General features: G+C 51.7%; 1 protein-coding gene across 1 annotated transcript in view; it reads right to left on the bottom strand.

Annotated features, from left to right (window-relative positions):
* The window catches only part of arap1 (ArfGAP with RhoGAP domain, ankyrin repeat and PH domain 1), a 61,606-nt gene that overhangs the window by 21,302 nt on the left and 19,486 nt on the right, over positions 1-20,818 (bottom strand). Inside the window, exons 8-13 of the mRNA XM_078222660.1 lie at positions 18,627-18,695; positions 16,952-17,069; positions 14,367-14,483; positions 11,307-11,443; positions 6,375-6,457; positions 1,721-1,774 (exon numbers count right to left, since the gene is read on the bottom strand). Coding sequence (XP_078078786.1) covers positions 1,721-1,774; positions 6,375-6,457; positions 11,307-11,443; positions 14,367-14,483; positions 16,952-17,069; positions 18,627-18,695 — 578 coding nt within the window. The remainder of the gene's footprint in view (positions 1-1,720; positions 1,775-6,374; positions 6,458-11,306; positions 11,444-14,366; positions 14,484-16,951; positions 17,070-18,626; positions 18,696-20,818) is intronic.

The raw sequence follows: 20,818 nt of genomic DNA on the forward strand, positions 1-20,818 counted from the left end.
CCGGGAGTGAGTTACAGACTGGAATCTAATCCAGGGGTTTATATACAGAGTGACAGATACCCGGGAGTGAGTTACAGACTGGAATCTAATCCAGGGGTTTATATACGGAGTGACAGATACCCGGGAGTGAGTTACAGACTGGAATCTAATCCACGGGTATATATACGGAGTGACAGATCCCCGGGAGTGAGTTACAGACTGGAATCTAATCTAGGGGTTTATATACGGAGTGACAGATACCCGGGAGTGAGTTACAGGCTGGAATCTAATCCAGGGGTTTATATACGGAGTGACAGGTCCCCGGGAGTGAGTTACAGACTGGAATCTAATCCAGGGGTTTATATACGGAGTGACAGATCCCGGGAGTGAGTTACAGACTGGAATCTAATCCAGGGGTTTATATACGGAGTGACAGGTCCCCGGGAGTGAGTTACAGACTGGAATCTAATCCAGGGGTTTATATACAGAGTGACAGGTCCCCGGGAGTGAGTTACAGACTGGAATCTAATCCAGGGGTTTATATACAGAGTGACAGGTCCCTGGGAGTGAGTTACAGACTGGAATCTAATCCAGGGGTTTATATACAGAGTGACAGGTCCCCGGGAGTGAGTTACAGACTGGAATCTAATCCAGGGGTTTATATACGGAGTGACAGGTCCCTGGGAGTGAGTTACAGACTGGAATCTAATCCAGGGGTTTATATACAGAGTGACAGATACCCGGGAGTGAGTTACAGACTGGAATCTAATCCAGGGGTTTATATACAGAGTGACAGATACCCGGGAGTGAGTTACAGACTGGAATCTAATCCAGGGGTTTATATACGGAGTGACAGGTCCCCGGGAGTGAGTTACAGGCTGGAATCTAATCCAGGGGTTTATATACGGAGTGACAGATCGCGGGAGTGAGTTACATACTGGAATCTAATCCAGGGGTTTATATACGGAGTGACAGGTCCCCGGGAGTGAGTTACAGACTGGAATCTAATCCAGGGGTTTATATACAGAGTGACAGGTCCCCGGGAGTGAGTTACAGACTGGAATCTAATCCAGGGGTTTATATACAGAGTGACAGGTCCCTGGGAGTGAGTTACAGACTGGAATCTAATCCAGGGGTTTATATACAGAGTGACAGGTCCCCGGGAGTGAGTTACAGACTGGAATCTAATCCAGGGGTTTATATACGGAGTGACAGGTCCCTGGGAGTGAGTTACAGACTGGAATCTAATCCAGGGGTTTATATACAGAGTGACAGATACCCGGGAGTGAGTTACAGACTGGAATCTAATCCAGGGGTTTATATACAGAGTGACAGATACCCGGGAGTGAGTTACAGACTGGAATCTAATCCAGGGGTTTATATACGGAGTGACAGGTCCCCGGGAGTGAGTTACAGACTGGAATCTAATCCAGGGGTTTATATACAGAGTGACAGATACCCGGGAGTGAGTTACAGAATGGAATCTAATCCAGGGGTTTATATACAGAGTGACAGATACCCGGGAGTGAGTTACAGACTGGAATCTAATCCAGGGGTTTATATACGGAGTGACAGGTCCCCGGGAGTGAGTTACAGACTGGAATCTAATCCAGGGGTTTATATACAGAGTGACAGGTCCCCGGGAGTGAGTTACAGACTGGAATCTAATCCAGGGGTTTATATACGGAGTGACAGATACCCGGGGGATTTCGCTGCTCTTCAGATGTTGTCCGTTACTCACCATTGTTGCTTCTCGTGCTTCTCTTTATTTTCATAGAGAAAGGTGAATCCCCAGCTGGAAAGGACAAAGACACAATGTCATTGCCAAATCGAGTTGTCACGGCAACGGCAACGGCTGACAAATACTGACCCATCAATCAATGGTAAAGATAGTTAAATCATAACCCAGTTAATAAATACTTCCCTTCATGCCAAAGGTACCTGGGAGGTTCCCCCGCAAGCCACTCACCATCCTGACTTGGAAATATATTACTGTTCCTTCACTGTCGCTGGGTCAAAATTCTGGAACTCCCTCCCTAACAGCGCTGTGGGTGTACCTACACCACATGGACTGCAGCGGCTCAAGAAGGCAGCTCACCACCATCTTCTCAAGGGGTAATTAGATCAGATATTAAGTTGGGGCTGGGTCTGCTGTGCGGTAAGGAGTATCTCTCTGCTGTATACTTACCCTTCAATCAACTCCACATAAAAGATTAACCCTGCCACTATCACATTGCTGCCTGTGGGATCTTGCTGTGCATAGACTGTGTACCTACTTTGCAACAACTACTGCCCCCGAGTGGCTATAAAGTGCTTTGCGGGAGTGTGAGGATGTAAATGGTGCTATAGAAATGCAACCTCCTTCCTTTAATAGACCTGATAGCCGATCTTTCCAACCTCTGTTCTTCACAACGCTAAAAATACTGATGTGATTATCCCCCGTGATAGAGCAGGAGTCAGTTAGAGAGAAACTGTGCAAGCTACAGACAGAACAATGAAAGGGAATAGAAAGGAACGAGAGGGAGGGGGAGAGGGAGAGGGGGGAGGTGAGGGGAGGGAAGGGGAGGGGGAGAGGCAGGAGAGGGGAGGGAAAGAGAGAGGAGAGGCAGGAGAGGGGAGGGAAAGAGAGAGGAGAGGCAGGAGAGGGGAGGGAAAGAGAGAGGAGAGGCAGGAGAGGGGAGTAATGAAGACAGACGACTAAACATAGTAAAGTAAAGTGAAGTAAAGTTTATTTATTAGTCACAAGTAAGGCTCACATTAACACTGCAATGAAGTTACTGTGAAATTCCCAGTAACGGGGAAGGACAACATAACCTGAGCTGAGAGAGACAGAAAGATAAAGGGTGACACACTTTCCCAGACACAAATTTTGCCAATTCATTATCCAGAGTTAGGAACAGGAGGAGGCCATTCAGCCCCTCATAGCTGTTCTGCCTCGCTGATCCTGACCCCATTCACCTGCCTTGGCTCCGTAACCTTTTCTCAACTTGTCCAGAAAAAATAATCTATCAATCTGAGGAAGGATGTCCTCGCTACAGAGGGAGCGCAGCGAAGGTTTACCAGACCGATCCCTGGGATGGCAGGTCTGTCATATGAGGAGAGACTAAGTCAGTTAGGATTATATTCACTGGAGTTTAGACGAGCGAGAGGGGATCTCATAAAAACTTATAAAATTCTTAAAGTTTAAAGTTTTAAAATTCTTAAAGTTTATTTATGTATTAGTCACTGCAATGAAGTTACTGTGAAAATCCCCTAGTCGCCACACTCTGGAGCCTGTTCGGGTCAATGCACCCTAACCAGCACATCTTTCAGACTGGGTTAGACAGAGGAGGTTCCAAAAGAATGTTCCCGATGGTGGAGGAGTCCAGAACTAGGGGTCATAGTTTGAGGATAAGGGGTAAACCTTTTAGAACTGAGGTGAGGAGAGATTTCTTCACCCAGAGGGTGGTGAATGTGTGGAATTCACTCCCACAGAAAATAGTTGAGGCCAAAACGTTGTGTGATTTCAAGAAGGAATTAGATAAAGCTCTTGGGACTAAAGGGGTCAAGGGATATGGGGGGGGCGGTGAAAATGCATCTCCAAACTTATCACCAGAATGGATAGTCTCTGATTTATCTTCCCCAGTTCTGAGCCAATAGAATATCAACCTTGTCTATCAATTCATTTTCAAATCCTCCAATCAAATAACCTGAACCTTCAACATAGCAGGAGAGACAAGTCAAGGTTCAGGGATCCATATCCAGGTGGGCAGCACTGAAAATCAGGAGTGTTCCATTAAAGTTGTATTGAACCTTGGCTAGACTGTACTCGGAGACACTGTAAACATTTCTGGTGTCTGTGTTACCAAAAGGATCTACTGGATAAGGCTGAAGGTTTACTGTAACGAGCAGATTATACCCATCAGGAAAGGTTGGGCAGCTTGGGGCTCCTCGCTCTACGAAGGGGGTGAGGGGTGAGCTGATGGAGGGGTGACGAGCTTCAGGTCTTAGCCCTTGTTTGGTTTTCTGGCTACACCGCAGTGACTGCGAGGCAGTCAGTATTCAGCTCTTCGTGAAGCCCATTACTCTGTACATCCTTTCACAGATGCACCATAGAAAGCATTCTTTCTGGTTGTATCACAGCTTGGTATGGGGCTCCTGCTTTGCCCAAGATCGCAAGAAACTACAAAAGGTCTTGAATGTAGCCCAATCCATCACGCAAACCAGCCTCCCATCCATTGACTCTGTCTACACTTCCCACTGCCTCGTCAAAGCAGCCAGCATAATTAAGGACCCCACGCACCCCGGACATTCTCTCTTCCACCTTCTTCCTTCGGGAAAAAGATACAAAAGTCTGAGGTCACGTACCAACCGACTCAAGAACAGCTTCTTCCCTGCTGCTGTCAGACTTTTGAATGGACCTACCTTGCATTAAGTTGATCTTTCTCTACACCCTAGCTATGACTGTAACACTCCACTCTGCACCCTCTCCTTTCCTTTTCCCCTATATATTCTATGAATCTTAGAATCTTAGAAACCCTACAGCACAGAAAGAGGCCATTCGGCCCATCGAGTCTGCACCGACCACAATCCCACCCAGGCCCTACCCCCATATCCCTACATATTTTACCCACTAATCCCTCTAACCTACGCATCCCAGGACTCTAAGGGGCAATTTTAGCATAGCCAATCAACCTAACCCGCACATCTTTGGACTGTGGGAGGAAACCGGAGCACCCGGAGGAAACCCACGCAGACACGAGGAGAATGTGAAAACTCCACACAGACAGTAACCCAAGCCGGGAATCGAACCCAGGTCCCTGGAGCTGTGAAGCAGCAGTGCTAACCACTGTGCTACCGTGCCGCCCTGCTTTAATGGAATGCTTTAAATGTATAGCACGCAAAAAACAATATACTGGGGCACTGGAATACACTGTATCCCAATACATGTGACAATAATAAATCAGAACATCTAAGACCGTACAGACGGTTCCTGTCTCATTCCCATTGGACCATCTTGGTCATCTGACCCTGATGTCATGTCTACATCATCATTAACATCATTATCTAATTAACATAACCGTCAATAATACGTAAAGGCATTGACACACGTGGAGCTTGCACATTCTCCCCATGTCTGCATGGGTTTTCTCCAGGTGCTCCAATTTCCTCCCACAGTCCAAAGATGTGCGAGTTAGGGGAATTAGTATGGCAAACATGTGGGGATACGGGGATAGAGCCTGGGCAAAATGCTCTGTTGGAGAGTAGGTGCAGACTTGATGGGGCAAATGGCCTCCTTCTGCTCTGTAGGGATTCTAGGATTCTACGATAGGGTCGACATAGAGAAGCTGTTTCTATTTGTGGGGGAGACCAGAGCTAGGGACCATCAACATGAGACAGTCACTCATCAATCCAATTAGAAATTCAGGAGAAACCTCTTTATCCAGAGATTGGGGAGAATGTGGGACTCGCTCAAACGGGGAGTGGGGAGAATGCGGAACTCGTTACCACAGGGAGTGGGGAGAATGTGGAACTCGCTGCCACAGGGAGTGGGGAGAATGTGGGACTCGCTCCCACAGGGAGTGGGGAGAATGTGGGACTCGCTCCCACAGGGAGTGGGGAGAATGCGGAACTCGTTACCACGGGGAGTGGGGGAGAATGTGGGACTCACTCCCACGGGGAGTGGGGAGAATTTGGGACTCGCTCCCACGGGGAGTGGGGAGAATGTGGGACTCGTTCCCATGGGGAGTGAGGAGAATGTGGGACTCGCTCCCACAGGGAGTGGGGAGAATGCGGAACTCGTTACCACAGGGAGTGGGGAGAATGTGGGACTCGCTCCCACGGGGAGTGGGGAGAATGTGGGACTCGCTCCCACGGGGAGTGGGGAGAATGTGGGACTCGCTCCCACGGGGAGTGGGGAGAATGTGGGACTCGTTCCCATGTGGAGTGGTTGAGGTGAATAATGCAGAATGATTGAAGGCGGAAGGTGGATAATTGCAGAATGTAAAGAGGAGCGGGAGGATGGGGTGGATGGGGAGGATGGGGAGGATGGGGAGGATGGGGAGGATGGGGAGGATGGGGAGGATGGGGTGGATGGGGTGGATGGGGTGGATGGGGAGGATGGGGAGGATGGGGAGGATGGGGAGGATGAGGAGGATGGGGAGGATGGGGAGGATGGGGTGGATGGGGAGGATGGGGAGGATGGGGAGGATGGGGAGAATGGGGTGAGAGGGATTGGAAATGAGGAACCGGCTCATGTGGAGCACGAACACCAGCCTGGAGTGATTGGGCCGAATGGCCTGTTTCTGTGTCTGTGAATATTATATAATAATTCTGTGACAGCCAGAGTCCAGAGCCCAGAGCCGTGTCCAAACAATCCCAATCCCAGTGAGTGACAAAGATCAGAATGTACTCACCACGTGGGTGGTTTAAATTTCTTCTTCACCCCGAGATAGACCTTCAAACTCTTCACAGGCCACTCCTTCTCAGGCTTATTACTCTGTACGCAAACACAACCCACATTCATCAGAGCGTCCAATACAAACCCAACAGGTAGCTCACAGGGAATTGGACAGTTACATCAACATCCGATCATTCAGATACTTCACCCCGAGAGCCAGGCCAGTGAATGACGGGAAACATCTCCGCCCCTCCATCCCGCTCCAGAGAGAACATCCCCACATCATCAAACTGCTCATCATTCAACTGTATAATCGTCACATTGAGCCAACACCCATGGAACTGTTACCAATGTTTGACACAGGGACAGTGAGGAGGGAGCTTTACTCTGTATCTAACCCCGTGCTGTACCTGTCCTGGGAGTGTTTGATGGGGACAGTGTAGAGGGAGCTTTACTCTGTATCTATCCCGTGCTGTACCTGTCCTGGGAGTGTTTGATGGGGACAGTGTAGAGGGAGCTTTACTCTGTATCTATCCCGTGCTGTACCTGTCCTGGGAGTGTTTGGTGGGGACAGTGTAGAGGGAGCTTTACTCTGTATCTAACCCCGTGCTGTACCTGTCCTGGGAGTGTTTGGTGGGGACAGTGTAGAGGGAGCTTTACTCTGTATCTAACCCCGTGCTGTACCTGCCCTGGGAGTGTTTGATGGGGGACAGTGCAGAGGGAGCTTTACTCTGTATCTAACCCCGTGCTGTACCTGTCCTGGGAGTGTTTGATGGGGACAGTGCAGAGGGAGCTTTACTCTGTATCTAACCCCGTGCTGTACCTGTCCTGGGAGTGTTTGATGGGGGACAGTGTAGAGGGAGCTTTACTCTGTATCTAACCCCGTGCTGTACCTGTCCTGGGAGTGTTTGATGGGGGACAGTGTAGAGGGAGCTTTACTCTGTATCTAACCCCGTGCTGTACCTGTCCTGGGAGTGTTTGATGGGGGACAATGTAGAGGGAGCTTTACTCTGTATCTAACCCCGTGCTGTACCTGTCCTGGGAGTGTTTGATGGGGACAGTGTAGAGGGAGCTTTACTCTGTATCTAACCCCGTGCTGTACCTGTCCTGGGAGTGTTTGATGGGGGACAGTGTAGAGGGAGCTTTACTCTGCATCTAACCCCGTGCTGTACCTGTCCTGGGAGTGTTTGATGGGGGACAGTGTAGAGGGAGCTTTACTCTGTATCTAACCCCGTGCTGTACCTGTCCTGGGAGTGTTTGATGGGGGACAGTGTAGAGGGAGCTTTACTCTGTATCTAACCCCGTGCTGTACCTGTCCTGGGAGTGTTTGATGGGGACAGTGTAGAGGGAGCTTTACTCTGTATCTAACCCCGTGCTGTACCTGTCCTGGGAGTGTTTGGTGGGGACAGTGTAGAGGGAGCTTTACTCTGTATCTAACCCCGTGCTGTACCTGCCCTGGGAGTGTTTGATGGGGGACAGTGCAGAGGGAGCTTTACTCTGTATCTAACCCCGTGCTGTACCTGTCCTGGGAGTGTTTGATGGGGACAGTGCAGAGGGAGCTTTACTCTGTATCTAACCCCGTGCTGTACCTGTCCTGGGAGTGTTTGATGGGGGACAGTGTAGAGGGAGCTTTACTCTGTATCTAACCCCGTGCTGTACCTGTCCTGGGAGTGTTTGATGGGGGACAGTGTAGAGGGAGCTTTACTCTGTATCTAACCCCGTGCTGTACCTGTCCTGGGAGTGTTTGATGGGGGACAATGTAGAGGGAGCTTTACTCTGTATCTAACCCCGTGCTGTACCTGTCCTGGGAGTGTTTGATGGGGACAGTGTAGAGGGAGCTTTACTCTGTATCTAACCCCGTGCTGTACCTGTCCTGGGAGTGTTTGATGGGGGACAGTGTAGAGGGAGCTTTACTCTGTACCTAACCCCGTGCTGTACCTGTCCTGGGAGGGTTTGATGGGGGACAGTGTAGAGGGAGCTTTACTCTGTATCTAACCCCGTGCTGTACCTGTCCTGGGAGTGTTTGATGGGGGACAGTGTAGAGGGAGCTTTACTCTGTATCTAACCCCGTGCTGTACCTGTCCTGGGAGTGTTTGATGGGGACAGTGTAGAGGGAGCTTTACTCTGTATCTAACCCCGTGCTGTACCTGTCCTGGGAGTGTTTGATGGGGGACAGTGTAGAGGGAGCTTTACTCTGTATCTAACCCCGTGCTGTACCCGTCCTGGGAGTGTTTGATGGGGGACAGTGTAGAGGGAGCTTTACTCTGTATCTAACCCCGTGCTGTACCTGTCCTGGGAGTGTTTGATGGGGACAGTGTAGAGGGAGCTTTACTCTGTTTCCAACCCCGTGCTGTACCTGTCCTGGGAGTGTTTGATGGGGGACAGTGTAGAGGGAGCTTTACTCTGTATCTAACCCCGTGCTGTACCTGTCCTGGGAGTGTTTGATGGGGGACAGTGTAGAGGGAGCTTTACTCTGTATCTAACCCCGTGCTGTACCTGTCCTGGGAGTGTTTGATGGGGACAGTGTAGAGGGAGCTTTACTCTGTATCTAACCCCGTGCTGTACCTGTCCTGGGAGTGTTTGATGGGGACAGTGTAGAGGGAGCTTTACTCTGTATCTAACCCCGTGCTGTACCTGTCCTGGGAGTGTTTGATGGGGGACAGTGTAGAGGGAGCTTTACTCTGTATCTAACCCCGTGCTGTATCTGTCCTGGGAGTGTTTGATGGGGGACAGTGTAGAGGGAGCTTTACTCTGTATCTAACCCCGTGCTGTACTTGTCCTGGGAGTGTTTGATGGGGGACAATGTAGAGGGAGCTTTACTCTGTATCTAACCCCGTGCTGTACCTGTCCTGGGAGTGTTTGATGGGGACAGTGTAGAGGGAGCTTTACTCTGTATCTAACCCCGTGCTGTACCTGTCCTGGGAGTGTTTGATGGGGGACAGTGTAGAGGGAGCTTTACTCTGTATCTAACCCCGTGCTGTACCTGTCCTGGGAGTGTTTGATGGGGGACAGTGTAGAGGGAGCTTTACTCTGTATCTAACCCCGTGCTGTACCTGTCCTGGGAGTGTTTGATGGGGGACAGTGTAGAGGGAGCTTTACTCTGTATCTAACCCCGTGCTGTACCCGTCCTGGGAGTGTTTGATGGGGGACAGTGTAGAGGGAGCTTTACTCTGTATCTAACCCCGTGCTGTACCTGTCCTGGGAGTGTTTGATGGGGACAGTGTAGAGGGAGCTTTACTCTGTATCTAACCCCGTGCTGTACCTGTCCTGGGAGTGTTTGATGGGGACAGTGTAGAGGGAGCTTTACTCTGTATCTAACCCCGTGCTGTACCTGTCCTGGGAGTGTTTGATGGGGGACAGTGTAGAGGGAGCTTTACTCTGTATCTAACCCCGTGCTGTATCTGTCCTGGGAGTGTTTGATGGGGGACAGAGTAGAGGGAGCTTTACTCTGTATCTAACCCCGTGCTGTACTTGTCCTGGGAGTGTTTGATGGGGGACAATGTAGAGGGAGCTTTACTCTGTATCTAACCCCGTGCTGTACCTGTCCTGGGAGTGTTTGATGGGGACAGTGTAGAGGGAGCTTTACTCTGTATCTAACCCCGTGCTGTACCTGTCCTGGGAGTGTTTGATGGGGGACAGTGTAGGGGGAGCTTTACTCTGTATCTAACCCCGTGCTGTACCCGTCCTGGGAGTGTTTGATGGGGGACAGTGTAGAGGGAGCTTTACTCTGTATCTAACCCCGTGCTGTACCCGTCCTGGGAGTGTTTGATGGGGGACAGTGTAGAGGGAGCTTTACTCTGTATCTAACCCCGTGCTGTACCTGTCCTGGGAGTGTTTGATGGGGACAGTGTAGAGGGAGCTTTACTCTGTATCTAACCCCGTGCTGTACCTGTCCTGGGAGTGTTTGATGGGGACAGTGTAGAGGGAGCTTTACTCTGTATCTAACCCCGTGCTGTACCTGTCCTGGGAGTGTTTGATGGGGACAGTGTAGAGGGAGCTTTACTCTGTATCTAACCCCGTGCTGTACCTGTCCTGGGAGTGTTTGATGGGGGACAGTGTAGAGGGAGCTTTACTCTGTATCTAACCCCGTGCTGTATCTGTCCTGGGAGTGTTTGATGGGGGCAGTGTAGAGGGAGCTTTACTCTGTATCTAACCCCGTGCTGTATCTGTCCTGGGAGTGTTTGATGGGGCACAGTGTAGAGGGAGCTTTACTCTGTATCTAACCCCGTGCTGTACCCGTCCTGGGAGTGTTTGATGGGGGACAGTGTAGAGGGAGCTTTACTCTGTATCTAACCCCGTGCTGTACCCGTCCTGGGAGTGTTTGATGGGGGACAGTGTAGAGGGAGCTTTACTCTGTATCTAACCCCGTGCTGTACCTGTCCTGGGAGTGTTTGATGGGGGACAGTGTAGAGGGAGCTTTACTCTGTATCTAACCCCGTGCTGTACCTGTCCTGGGAGTGTTTGATGGGGACAGTGTAGAGGGAGCTTTACTCGATATCAGAGTAGGTGGACCTCACTTTTACATCTCATTGGAAGATGATACCGGTGACAGGGCCGCACTCCCTCAGTGGGAGAGTCAGTCTGGAATCGCTGCTCTCAGAGGCCGGAGTGTTGTGCTCTGAGCGACTACTGTCACCACTGGAGGACTGAGAGGTCAGTGGGTCACAGGTCAGGGTACTGTAAGGTCAGGGATAATCTCAGATCACAGCCGCTGGAGTAACCAACCCGAACAGCTGGCTTCTCCGGGATTGGTGACGGAAGGGAAAGGTGTCCATTTTATCCAGTCCTGACCTCTGCTGGACACGGCCTCTGACCCAGTGATTGGACAGTGAGGGTGTTTGAGTTCCTCAATAGTGAGGGTGGCCACCCTCAGCCTCGAGGAGGGTCCGGGTGTCAGCCAATCCCATCAGCTTATCCCCTCCCCCTCTCGCACCCATTGGTTACTCACTCGCACTTCCTTGTAGAGTCGGAGGGTGAAGCCAGTCAGCATGAAGTAGCGATCGCTGAAACTGCCCACTCCCAGCGCCAGCTTCCTCTCCTCCCGAAACTTCACCATCCCGTGCTTCTGATCAGCCACCCTGCTGGCTGCGGGCAGAATCCAAACCGGGGCAGAGGGATAGAGAGAGAGGGTGAGGAGGGAGAAGGTGGGACAGAGAGAGAGAGAGAGAGCAAGAGAGAGAGAGGAGGGGGGAATGAGAGACAGAGAGAGAGAGAGAGATGGAAGAGAGAGAGAGAGAGTGAGGAGGGAGAAGGTGGGAGAGAGAGAGAGAGATGGGAGAGAGAGAGAGAGAGAGCGAGGAGGGGGAAAGAGGGACAGAGAGAGAGAGAGTGAGGAGGGAGAAGGTGGGAGAGAGAGAGATGGAAGAGAGAGAGAGAGAGAGAGTGTGAGAAGGGGGAGGGAGGGAGAGAGAAAGAGATGGAAAAGAGAGAGGGACAGTGAAATGGGGGATGAGACGGGGGATGAAGGGGAAGGGGGAGAAGAAAATGGGGGAGGAATTGGGGGAAGAGTGAACGTGAAGGGAGTGAGAAAGGAGAAGAAAGAAACAGTAAGGGGGGGTAGAGGAAGGCAGGGTGAGAGAGAGAGGGAACAAAGGGAGAGAGAGAGACAGGAAGTGAGATTTCAGTTTCACCCTTTCTGGTCTGTTTGGTACTGTTCTCCCCCCCCCCCCCCCACCCCCCACCCCACCACCCCCCGCACCCCACCCCACCAACCCCGCACCCCACCACTCCCCGCACCCCCCCTATGTTCACCCACTGCCTCAGTGAGCACAACCTTCAGATACCCTCCCATACAGGTTCCTTCTTATTTAATCTCCCCCATTTGCAATCCCCAATTTGCCCCATTTCCCCTTTTTTGTAGGTTTGACCTCTCCTTGTGATCATCATGGAATCCCTGCAGTGCAGAAGGAGGCCGTTCGGCCCATCAAGTCTACGCTAACAACAATCCCACCCAGGCCCTATCCCCGTAACCCTGCTAATCCCTCTAACCTATGCACCCTGCCTAAGGGTCTATTTAGCTTGGCCAATGCATTTAACCCGCACATCTTCGGACTGTGGGAGGAAACCGGAGCACCCGGAGGAAACCCACGCAGACACGGGGAGAACGTGCAAACTTTACACAGACAGTGACCCGAGCCGGGAATCGAACCCGGGTCCCTGGCGCTGTGAGGCAGCAGTGCTGACCACTGTGCTACCGTGCCCTTGGTACATTCCTGTAATAGCATACAAATAAGGAACAGGAGGAGGCCACTCGGCCCTTCAAGCCTGCTCCACCATTGAATAAGATCATGGCTGATCTGTTTGTAACCCCAACCCCACATTCCTGCCAGTCCCCTGATAACCTTTGACCCTCCCCCTTGCAGATCAGCAATCTGTCTAACTTGGCCTTGAATATATTCAGTGACCCGCAGCCCCCACTGCTCTCTGAGGGAGAGAATTCCAGAAACAGTGGGTGGGTGGCCTAGTGGAGATTCAGATCCCGAATGCTGCCTCCGAGAATTCCAGATCCTTCCACAAATCCCCAGAACCAGAGTTCCGGGTTTTTGGATTTTTGGGGAAGCAAACTCTTGTCAGCAACACCTCCAAACTAATACTTAGGGAATGGAACAGAAAGTGAGAGAAAATCTCTGCAGGTCTGACAGTATCTACATTCCACATAAGAGTTGTTTCAGATTTAGAGTCATTGGGTGGGATTTTCCAACTGCGATCACCCCAAAACCGGAAAATCCTGCCCAAGGTCAACGGAACCTTGAATGGTCCTCCCCCCCCCCCCCCCCCCACCCACCCACTCCCACCACCCGCTCCCCCCCGCCTGCTATGATAGTATAATTACAAATCCTAACCACTCGCTGTGTGAATCTGTCTCCACCACACTCTCAGACAGTACACTCCAGATCCTAACCACTCGCTGTGTGAATCTGTCTCCACCACACTCTCAGACAGTACACTCCAGATCCTAACCACTCGCTATGTGAATCTGTCTCCACCACACTCTCAGACAGTACATTCCAGATCCTAACCACTCGCTGTGTGAATCTGTCTCCACCACACTCTCAGACAGTACATTCCAGATCCTGGCCGAGGCTGCTGGATTACTGGTTGTGACATTACCATGACACCACCATTTCCCCCATTCTTGCTACTAATGGGAACAGTTTCTCCCGATTTACCTTGTCCAGACCCCACATGGTTTTGAACATCTCTCCCAAATCTTCTCTCAGCCTTCTCTTCTCCGGGGAAAACAGTCCCAACTTCTCCAGTCTAGCTGCATAATTGAAGTTCCTCATCTGTGAAACCAGTCTCATCAATCTCTCCTGCACTCTCTCCAATGTCTTCACCTCCATCCTAAAATACAGAGCCCCGAACTGGACACAGTATTTCAGCTGAGACCAAAGTCTTGTTTTATATGGATTCAACACAGCCTCCCTCTCACTGCTGCCTCACAGCACCAGGGACCCGGGTTCAATTCCCGGCTCGGGTCACTGTCTGTGCGGAGTCTGCACGTTCTCCCCGTGTCTGCGTGGGTTTCCTCCGGGTGCTCCGGCTTCCTCCCACAGTCCAAAGACGTGCTGGTTTGGGTGCATTGACATGAACAGGCGCCGGAGTGTGGCGACTAGGGGAATTTCACAGTAACTTCATTGCAGTGTTAATGTAAGCCTGACTTGCGACACTAATAAATAAACTTTACTTTTACTCTCCTGTCCCGTGATCTTCTCGAGTTCAGGAACTTCCCCCCCTGCTACCTCCTCCTCCCATCTCCCCCAAACGTCTGCTTGCTGCAAATTCCCCTCCCCCCACTTTCCCCCTCCTCCCTCCTTTACCTCCGGCTTCCCTATTCCGCCTTCCTCCTCCTGCCCCGTTACCCCTCCCTGCGACCCCCGACTCCCCCCCCCCCCCCGCGCCAAAACCCAAACCCGATGTCACCCGCTGTGTCATGTGACACCAGTCCCCCCCCCCCCAATTTCAAGTTGGGGCCAAACGGTTTGGTTTGTGTCGATGGTGTACGTACCCAGGTACATCAGCATGGTTTCCATGGCGATGTTCTTCTTCACCACTAAGTAACTATCGGTGCCCAGCGAGTGTAGTAGAATGGGTAAGACTTTCTCTGCGTAATGTAGTGGTCGTTCTGGAACAGAAACACACATTGTTCAAACAAGGAAGAATTTGTTTTAATGAAAGCAACCGTACCAAAACTATCATCGCACTGTATTTACAGCACACAAACAGGCCATTCGGCCCAACTACTCCGGGCTGGTGTTTCAGCTCCATATGAAAATTCTCCAGCCTGGCACATCCCGATATCCTTCTATCCCCTTCTTCCTCGTGTGTTAATCCCACTTCCTCTTAAACACATCAACACGATTCACCGCAATCACCCCCTTTAAGCTTTAAGTTTATTTATTCGTCACAAGTAAGGCTTACATTAACACTGCAATGAAGTTACCACAAAATTCCCCTAGTTGCCACATTCCGGCACCTGTTCGGGTCAATGCACCCTAACCAACACGTCCACTGTGGGAGGAAACCGGAGCACCCGGAGGAAAGCCACGCAGACACGGGGAGAATGTGCAGACTCCGCACAGACAGTGACCCAAGCCGGGAATCGAACCCGGATCCCTGGCGCTGTGAGGCAGCAGTGCTAACCACTGTGCCGCTTGCTCTCTGGAGGAGCGAGTCCCACATTGTCCCCACTCCCCGTGGGAGCGAGTTCCACATTCTCCCCACTCCCCGTGGGAGTGAGTCCCACATTCTCCCCACTCCCCCGTGGGAGCGAGTCCCACATTCTCCCCACTCCCCGTGGGAGCGAGTCCCACATTCTCCCCACTCCCCGTGGGAGCGAGTCCCACATTCTCCCCACTCCCCGTGGGAGCGAGTCCCACATTCTCCCCACTCCCCCGTGGGAGCGAGTCCCACATTCTCCCCACTCCCCGTGGGAGCGAGTCCCACATTGTCCCCACTCCCCGTGGGAGCGAGTCCCACATTCTCCCCACTCCCCGTGGGAGCGAGTCCCACATTCTCCCCACTCCCCCGTGGGAGCGAGTCCCACATTCTCCCCACTCCCCGTGGGAGCGAGTTCCACATTCTCCCCACTCTCCGTGGGAGCGAGTTCCACATTCTCCCCACTCCCCGTGGGAGCGAGTTCCACATTCTCCCCACTCCCCGTGGGAGCGAGTCCCACATTCTCCCCACTCCCCGTTGGAGCGAGTCCCACATTCTCCTCCATTGTTGGTGGTGCCTTCAGCTGCCTGGGCTCTGTGCTCTCTCTCTCTCTCTCTCTAATCCTCTCCATCAACCTCTCTCCTGCCTTCCAGACACTCTACATCAGCAGTGGGCAACCTGTGCCCCGGGGGGCTGCATGCGGCCCGCCTGGGTTCTGAATACAACCCACGAGACATGTTGTTCATCGTTGCCCACACGCAGGGTTTTTCATATTCTGCTGATCTCCGTCCATGTAGTTTTATTCCTCCCGGTGTGGGTGAAGCGATTCGTTTGTAAAGCAAGGACAAGTGAAGTGAGTTGTGTGCGGAATGCTCAGAACACTGACTGTGTGAGCTGCGCGCTCCCTCTGTGTTCACTGTGTCAATATTTCTTTTATTTTTACCATTTAAAGTTATTGATAGTTCTATTAATATGAAGTTTTTTAAAGTTCATTTATTCATGGTTCAAGTAAGGCTTACATTAACACTGTAATGAAGTTAGTGTGAAATTCCCCTAGTCGCCACAGTCCGGCGCCTGTTCGGGTCAATGTACCTAACCAGCACGTCTTTCAGACTGTGGGAGGAAACAGGCGCACCCGGAGGAAACCCACGCAGACACGGGGAGAACGTGCAGACTCCGCACAGACAGTGACCCAAGCCGGGAATCGAACCTGGGTCCCTGGCGCTGTGAGGCAGCAGCGCTAACCACTCTGCATTTTCTATAAGCGGTTATGAAATATTTGGTGTGTATTAAACGTATTTAATCTTATTCATGGGGTCGCGGTCAGTGAACAAGCCCGACTTCAATCTTGTGGCCCACTGAGATGGAGGAGGGCCGGTCACATGGCCCACTCACTCGCCGAGGGTGCCCCTCACTCGCCGAGGGTGCCCCTCACTGGCCGAGGGTGCCCCTCACTGATGTACACACTATTCCGATCTCCAACTCTCCCTCGCTGCGGCTGTGCCCCTCACTCGCTGAGGCTGTGCCCGGCTTCTATTCACTGGTTCAACGTTGCCCCCAGCTGGTCCCCACCGGGGCTGTCTGATAAAGTGCCTGGCAAACTTTAAATCACGGGTCATAAACATTGCTGGAGCGGTCAGCAACTGTGGACGGAGACCCCTCCCTCCCCACCGTATATGGAGCCGTCGGTGCGGTTTATAACAGGTTCACACGGATGTGGGGGGGTTGGGGGGGGGGGGGTGGGAGGGTTGGGGGGGGGTGGGAGGGTTGGGGGGGGGGGTGGGAGGGTTGGGGGGTGGTGGGAGGGTTGGGGGGTGGGGGGAGGGTTGGGGGGGTGGGGAGGGAGGGTTGGGGGCTGGGGGGGTGGTGGGGGGGGGGGGGGGGGAGGGTTGGGGGGGGGGTTGGGGGGGCAGGGATGTACAAAATGGAACTCACCCATTTCCTCTCTCTCGATCACCTCGAAGCAGCTCCAGTTGTCCTTCTCCTTGGTCATCAGTTTGCGCAGATAGAGGATCTCATTGGCCAGTTCCTGGGCTGTCATTGTCGCCGGGACCTGCGGGGGGGGGGGGGGGGGGGGGAGGGGGGAGATTCGGACAGGTGAGCTGGGCACCTTACACATCACCACGGACTCAATTTCCATCCCCCCATCCAATCCCCCTCCCCTCCTGGCGACTGGAATGGAAGCCCTGGGATCAGCACCCGCTTAATCATAGAATCCCCAGTGCAGAATGGGGCCATTCGACCCGTCAGGTCTGCACCGACTCGCTGACAGAGCACCTTACCCAGGCTCAGCACCCCACCATACCCCCGTGACCCCACACATTTCCCATGGCTAATCCCCCGAACCGGCACATCCCGAGACACTCAGGCCCTGGTTTTACTGGCACCTCACAGAACGGGATTCTCTGTTGGCCTCGGGCTCAATGTTAAAAGCCTCGGGCGGACGTGCAGGTAAAATTCCGGCCTAAGGGAAAATTTAGCACGGCCGATGGCCCTAACCAGTACGTCTTTCGGACTGTGGGAGGAAACCCACGCAGACACGGGGAGAATGTGTAAACTCCACACACACAGTGATCCAAGCCGGGAATCGAACCTGGGTCCCTGGCACTGTGAGGCGGCAGTGCTAACCACTGTGCCATACTGCCGCTCAAGCTACTAAACTACGAATCAGTCGCCCCAAAAACCAATGAGGATAAAATCTCCCCTTGGGTCGCCGAGCCTGATTTGAGGCTTCATCATGTGACCTCTGGGATTTGCCTCCAGAACCCCTGTGATTGGTGGCTTGACACTGCTGTCGCCCCACCCCCAACCCCCTGCACCAATCAGAAAGCACGGACACTCCTCATGTCCTGATTGGATAATTATCAATCCACCATTTTTTTTGGTGGTTTCCAAACAACCAAACCAGTCCAGAACCATCCAATCAGATAATGAAGACTCTATTCCCTCTGATTGGCTGGGGGAAAGTGGACTCCTTGAAGGCTGGACCAATGGCGGAAGTTATTATCTCAATGGGAATAGCTCATGAGTGAGCAACCCAGAGGCTTCACTGTTCCAGTAAGTGGGTGTTTTTTTAATTGATTTGTGGAACTTGGGCGTCGCTGGCTGGGCCAGCATTTACTGCCCATCCCTAGCTGCCCATCCCTAGCTGCCCTTGAACTGAGTGTCTCGCTCGGCCATTTCAGAGGGCAGTTGAGAGTCAACCACATTGCTGTGGCTCTGGAGTCACATGTGGGCCAGACCGGGTAAGGAGGGCAGATTTCCTTCCCTAAAGGACATTAGTGAACCAGATGGGTTTTTCCGACAATCGACAATGGTTTCATGGTCATCAGTAGATTCTTAATTCCAGATTTTTTTTATTGAATTCTGATTCCACCATCTGCCGTGGCGGGATTCGAACCTGGGTCCCCAGAACATTCGCTGAGTTTCTGGATTAATAGTCTAGCAGTAACACCACTGGCCATCACCTCCACCGTGTGTGCGTGTGGGCAGCTTAGGGAGAGGGACAGACAGACACAGGGCAAGGACAGATCGCTCCCTTCACACCTCGTATCAAAGAACCCCACTGGAGAAATAGCTCAACAAAGTGAACCGTTTCTTCCTAACTCACCTTCAAGCTCAGCTCACATTCCGACTTCTTCTCCTCCAAGTACACGGTGCAGATAAAGTCACCGGCGTTCTACACAAGAGAGCAGAGATAGTCACTCAGAGAGGCATCAGTCATACATCCCCAACCACACTGAGACACAGGCCCATCCATTTTACAACTGTGGTTAGAACTGTACCCACAATACCAGCCCTGTGTACATTATATTGTGTATTCACACATGGGATGTTGCTTGCTAGACCATAGAAACATAGGAGTAGGCCATTCGGCCCTTCGAGCCTGCTCCGCCATTCATTTTTATCACGACAGATCATCGAATTCAAGATCCTGATCCCCACTTCCCCTCATATTCCTTGATCCCTTTAGCCCCCAGAGCTGTATCTAATCTCTTCATTTATTGCCCATCCCTAATATTGTTTTACTCAGTCTTGGGACACGGGCGTCGCTGGCTGGCCAGCCTTTATTGCCCATCCCTAGTTGCCCTTGGAGGGCAGTTGAGAGTCAACCACATTGCTGTGAGTCTGGAGTCACATGTAGGCCAGACTGGGTAAGGACGGCAGATTTCCTTCCCTAAAGGACATCAGTGAACCAAATGGGTTTTTACGACAATCGACAATGGTTTCATGGTCATCAGTAGATTCTTAATCCCAGATATTTTTTATTGAATTCAAATTCCACCATCTGCCGTGGCGGGATTCGAACCCGGGTCCCCAGAATATTAGCTGAGTTTCTGAATTAATAGTCTAGCGATAATACCACTAGACCATCACCTCCCCATAATTGTCCTTGAGAAGGTGGTGGTGAGCTGCAGTCTGGGTGTAGGTATACCTGATGTGGAGATGCCGGCTTTGGACTAGGGTAAACACAGTAAGAAGTCTCACAACACCAGGTTAAAGTCCAACAGGTTTATTTGGTAGCAAATACCATAAGCTTTCGGAGCACTGCTCCTTCGTCAGATGGAGTGGATATCTGCTCTCAAACAGTGCACAGACACAGAAATCAAGTTACAGAATACTAATTAGAATGCGAATCTCTAAAGCCAGCCAGGTCTTAAAGGTACAGACAATGTGTGTGGAGGGAGCATTCAACACAGGTTAAAGAGATGTGTATTGTCTCCAGACAGAACAGCTAGTGAGATTCTGCAAGATCAGGGGGAAAGCTGTGGGGGTTACTGATAATGTGGCATAAATCCAACATCCTGGTTTAGGCCGTCCTCATGTGTGCGGAACTTTGCTATCAGTTTCTGCTCAGCGACTCTGCGCTGTCGTGTGTCGTGAAGGCCGCCTTGGAGAACGCTTACCCGAATATCAGAGGCTGAATGCCCGTGACTGCTGAAGTGCTCCCCCACAGGAAGAGAGCAGGAAGGATCTTGCAGAATCTCACTAGCTGTTCTGTCTGGAGACAATACACATCTCTTTAACCTGTGTTGAATGCTCCCTCCACCCACATTGTCTGTGCCTTTAAGACCTGGCTGGCTGGAGAGATTCGCATTCTAATCAGTATTCTGTAACTTGATTTGTGTGTCTGTGCACTGTTTGAGAGCACATTTCCACTCCATCTGACGAAGGAGCAGTGCTCCGAAAGCTTATGGTATTTGCTACCAAATAAACCTGTTGGACTTTAACCTGGTGTTGTGAGACTTCTTACTGTAGATATACCCACAGTTCTGTTAGGCTTCATCATGTGACCTCTGGGATTTGCCTCCAGAACCCCTGTGATTGGTGGCTTGACACTGCTGTCGCCCCACCCCCAACCCCCTGCACCAATCAGAAAGCACGGACACTCCTCATGTCCTGATTGGATAATTATCAATCCGCCATTTTTTCTGGTGGTTTCCAAACAACCAAACCAGTCCAGAACCATCCAATCAGATAACGAAGACTCTATTCCCTCTGATTGGCTGGGGGAAAGTGGACTCCTTGAAGGCTGGACCAATGGCGGAAGTTATTATCTCAATGGGAATAGCTCATGAGTGAGCAACCCAGAGGCTTCACTGTTCCAGTAAGTGGGTGTTTCAGGATTTTGACAGAGAAGGAACAACGATATATTTCCAAGTCAGGATGGTGAAGGGTTTGGAGGGGAACTTGCAGGTGGTGGTGTTCCCAGGTATCTGCTGCTTTTGTCCTTCCATATGGTAGTAGCGTGGGTTTGGAAGGTGCTGTCTAAGGAGCGTTGCTGAGTTGCTGCAGTGCGTC

This window comes from Mustelus asterias, chromosome 10 (assembly GCF_964213995.1).
Source record: "Mustelus asterias chromosome 10, sMusAst1.hap1.1, whole genome shotgun sequence".
Taxonomy (NCBI): domain Eukaryota; kingdom Metazoa; phylum Chordata; class Chondrichthyes; order Carcharhiniformes; family Triakidae; genus Mustelus; species Mustelus asterias.